The following is a 4,250-nucleotide window of genomic DNA, read 5'->3' on the forward strand; positions in this document are numbered from 1 at the left end:
TTTTTACGTGACGAGTAATTATCCCATTCCGCTTATACGACTAACGGTTTCACGTAATTTTCTTTCTGGTGGTAAACAACACATTGATATTTGCTCTTCCACAGCTAAATTTGACTGAGTTGCAGCGGGACAAAGCTAAGCAAGAAGCAATGGAGTGGAAAGAACGTTATGATTTGGCACAAACGCAACTTCATTTGTCCACCGAACTGCGCAATTTATCTATACAAAAGCTGAAGCAACTACAGGTAATATTCTATAGAAACAACAATGCATTATTCTTCTATTAAAAAATTAAACAATTTTTCACAGTCCAAATTGCGTACAGATTTAGAAGATGTAGAAAAGGTATTATATTTGGAGAATGCTAAAAAATGCATGAAATGTGAGGAGAATAATCGCACAGTCACTCTAGAACCATGTAATCATTTTATACTATGCGACTCTTGCGCCTGCTCTGTGACGGAATGCCCGTATTGTCAAGTGTCCGTAGTTACAACACACACTTAAAGCAACTAACAACACAAAAAAAAAAACTAACGCTTTCAGTACAAAAAGCTTAGTTATATTTGTTTCAATCAAATTATTTATTTAAAGTGTAAAAATAGGTTTTCAAATAACCAAGTATTGGACAAACATGAAGGAGAACAAAACAACAAATCATTAAACAGTCGAATTGAAATTAGCTTATAAGTAAACATATATAAATTGTGTTATTCGCACAACTAGCGAATAAGTTTAGGTGTCAAAAATCAATGAAATCCTAACTAATATATTTAGTATAAAAAATAGTGCTATTCGAATTTTCAGTAACTAAACTTCCAAGCAAACAAAACAAAGCAATTCATCAAGAAGCAATGAAAAAATTGTTTCTATTCCATTCTTTTGCACTTAATATATTTACAAAAAAAAAAAAGAAAACAAAAATTAATTCAATTCACATGTATACATAATTTTTTACCTTTTTTACCATTTTCATTTCCGCACATTTGCATATGTATGTATGTAATATTTTAACATTATATTTTCATAAGTCAAATTCTGTTTGCGTTTTTTATTACCTAATGAAGTAACCGAATTTTATGTTCAAATATTCAATATGCCTCGGTTCAAACCAGTCAGTTTTAAAAAGTTGGTTTTGCATTGATATGACAATTTTTTGTGATCATAAGAAAATTTTGAAAAAAAGTTGTACATGCACTTGCTTATATGCAAATTAACACACACATACCTTATATGACATTAAACTTACAAAAATGTAAATTTATTTATATATAATTTACTTTAACTCTTTGTTTAGGAACAAATCAATTAAATTAGTATTCTATTTTTGCTGTCATAGTATTAAATATGGACTTGACGTCACCAGTGCATCCTTATAACTGATTACTCTAATACTATTATAGGTTATATAAAATATTTTTTCTTTTTAAAACCCGCAGTTTTAACTGTTGCAGTGATTTTTCATGATCATTAAATTAATATAATTAAAGCGAATCATTAAAAAAATTGTAGATATTTTTGTGTACAATTGATTTTTGTTAAATGTAAGGAAATCCATGAACAGAAAAATGGGTATGAAGATTAAAGGTAAATTTCATCTTAAAGCATAGTATACAGTTCTCAAAAGAAACAAAAGTTCAAGAAATTGAAAAGAAATTTTCTTCTATCAAATTTTCTTAAAACAGTTTACACTTCTCAAGAACAACTTAGAGCAAAAGCAAAGTATTTTTATCAAGCAACAGAAACAAAAAAAAATGTCTTCAGATTTTCTCGACAGCTGTATACTAAGCTTTCACACAAAAAAATTGTTCAGATCAGAAAATAAATATTTGGATTTTAATCATTTTTTTGATTGTAACTTTGGGGAATTTTCATATCACCAAAGTAAAACTTTATATAGCTGGATAATTTGCGCTGTATTATTTTAGCAATATCAATGTTTTGTTTTAGTCTAGGTTATTAGCATAGAAATGGGGAATAAGGTGACGGAAACTGCATACAAAATACAAGAAAAGAATAAGTTAAGGTTAAGTTTACAACTAAGGTATTTTCCCAATCCGTAAACTTTCTTAAGTTACTTTTCTAAACGTGTTCTTCAGCGCAATTCACTTTAGAATTGTAAATTTTGTTTGGTTGTAGAATGTTTTAATATTTTTTTTATATACATATAGCGATTTCGAGAGAGCGCTCTAAATTGTAATGATTTATTGCTTCATGGTCATGATTTAAAATCCCTTGCATGTTGATATTTTGTTTTTTGTGCTATTTATTTAAAAATTTTTATGCTGGCTGATTTAAATTTTGTACCAATTTATACATTTTGCTCATAGTTATAATGGTACATACTCGTATTTTTGTCTTAGTTTTAAGTATTCAAGCTCAAATGATATCGTAAAAAAACAGGCAACATGTTTTTAATGTGTTCAATTTGGTCACATACAGTGTCGGTCAAAGTGGAAAAATGAATGGTGTTTCGTTTTTAATATTTACAATGCTTTTCCAGCTAAAGTTCCAAAAATTTTAATCTAAATTTCGAGCGTTTCAACCAGAATTTATATAAATTTTTTCAGTATGTAGTTAACAACTTTATAAAATTTTAGTAAAGTGCAAGTTTTAAGCGGCTAAAAAATCGCATTGATTTATGTTTTTTTTTTTTTTGCTGACGGCTTTTTTTTTTGGGGGGTTTGGGGTTTGGTTGGCCGGAAACTAAGTTCTCTAAACGCCAGGCTCTTCCTCCGTATTCTTAGTTAACTCTCAGAGTTTTGTAGTTCCCGTTGTGCTACACGATTGCGTAGCTGCTTATATGCAGGTGAGTTGTGTCGTCTGAGGAATCCTTGCTTAAAGTGAATCGCGAGCTTGGATGTCAGCGCTGCTCATTGATGGCAGGGTTGATCGCCGTTGTGCTTGTTCACAGTAGATTAGTGACACTAATTGAACTTAGTGTTTCGTACGCACAATGAAGACGAATGCATTTGTTTAATGCAAAGTTGACGGTGTATAGGAATGATTTTTTTTTATTTTTTTTATTTTATTTTTTATAGTATATGTTTTTCCCAGGTGAAGAACGAAGTGGACGGTATTATACCACTGATAAAGATTTTATTTTATGAACGTACATATTTAGAATTGAACCCTCGCTTTTTTTGAGAAAATTGGATAACTGAATAATCTTGTCATGATTCCAGTCGTGAAGTATATCGAAAAAAGTTGGTGTTATTTTGAAAGATGGAGAAGCCATCTCGAATGCGACTTAGGAGTGAGCATTGGAAGGTTTGGTGCAGGTAACTGTCCTGAAGTCCATATCTGCAGATGTTAGAGTTTAGGACTTTAATCTTGTGCAAATATTCGTTGTCGTATGTCCGTCCCGTGAGTATTCTATTTATTGTTTTTGTTTCTCTAGGCTCTAGGGTTTTTGCATAGAACCAGGGCTTTTTGACTTTTGTAGTGAAAATTTGGGCAAAAAGATTGGGTTTGATGGCCGAGAATGCGAGGACCTCCTCGTACCTATTGTTTTCAATTTCGTCACGTATCCTCCTACTCGCCTCCTCTTTGGTAAGTTTGACCTGTAGAATATTGTTTGAGTTTATGGCATCTTTGGCAATCTGATCAGCCTTTTCATTCCCTGCAATCTCTTTATGACTTGGGGTCCAGATTATTGTTACACGGACAAAATCAGCTTGCGCTATTGTATTGTGAATCGTGGCAATAAGGTGGTTTTGGGTTCTTTCCTTAGTGAGTAGTTGACAGGCTATCAGACTGTCCGTAAAAATTGCCACTTTCGTGTACTGTCGATCTTTTGCAAGTAGTAAGGCTTGGAGTATGGCTATCATTTCTCCATAACTGGAGGAGGACTTAAAGTCAAGTTTAAAGGCGTGCTCTGATTTGTCCTGGGCATTGAAGACTGCAATCCCAGTAGAGCTACTGCCCACCGAGGCATCTGTGAAGAGGATACTGAAATTGGACGCTTTAAAGTCGTGTATTATTTGGTTATATGTCGCTTTGATTGTTTCTATTGGTAAGTTGGTTTTCTTGTCACTTAGAGTTCTGGTTATTATACTTAAGTTAGTAGTGGATATTGCTGTGTCAACTATTTCAAGATTGTTGAAGATATGCCTAAACTGATTGAAAACCTGACTATAACTAGAGTTGACGCAGTCCTCATTAAAGAGTTGTTCCTTAAGGGAGTCGTCAGTCGAAATATTGTTGAGTAACTCTTTGGCTGTGAGCCACGTTGCTCTTTCACTGGGGGG

At 32.5% G+C, this 4,250-nt stretch overlaps 1 protein-coding gene across 1 annotated transcript; it reads left to right on the plus strand.

Moving 5' to 3' along the window:
* The first annotated feature begins 85 nt into the window (after positions 1-85).
* LOC118756983 (RING finger protein unkempt-like) lies at positions 86-533 on the plus strand. The gene is made up of 2 exons (XM_036491712.1): positions 86-245; positions 310-533. Exons 1-2 carry the CDS (start codon positions 150-152, stop codon positions 505-507), a joined length of 294 nt encoding a protein of 97 aa, XP_036347605.1. The 5' UTR covers positions 86-149; the 3' UTR covers positions 508-533.
* The last annotated feature ends 3,717 nt before the right edge of the window (positions 534-4,250 follow it).

This window comes from Rhagoletis pomonella, unplaced genomic scaffold (genome assembly GCF_013731165.1).
Source record: "Rhagoletis pomonella isolate Grant_MI unplaced genomic scaffold, Rhpom_1.0 Rhpom_scaffold_13475, whole genome shotgun sequence".
NCBI lineage: Eukaryota > Metazoa > Arthropoda > Insecta > Diptera > Tephritidae > Rhagoletis > Rhagoletis pomonella.

Coding starts and splice junctions, on each gene's coding strand:
- LOC118756983 (XM_036491712.1), top strand. CDS start 150: ATGGAGTGGAAAGAACGTTATGATTTGGCACAAACGCAACTTCATTTG. Junction 246..309: donor AAAAGCTGAAGCAACTACAG/GTAATATTCTAT, acceptor AATTTTTCACAG/TCCAAATTGCGTACAGATTT.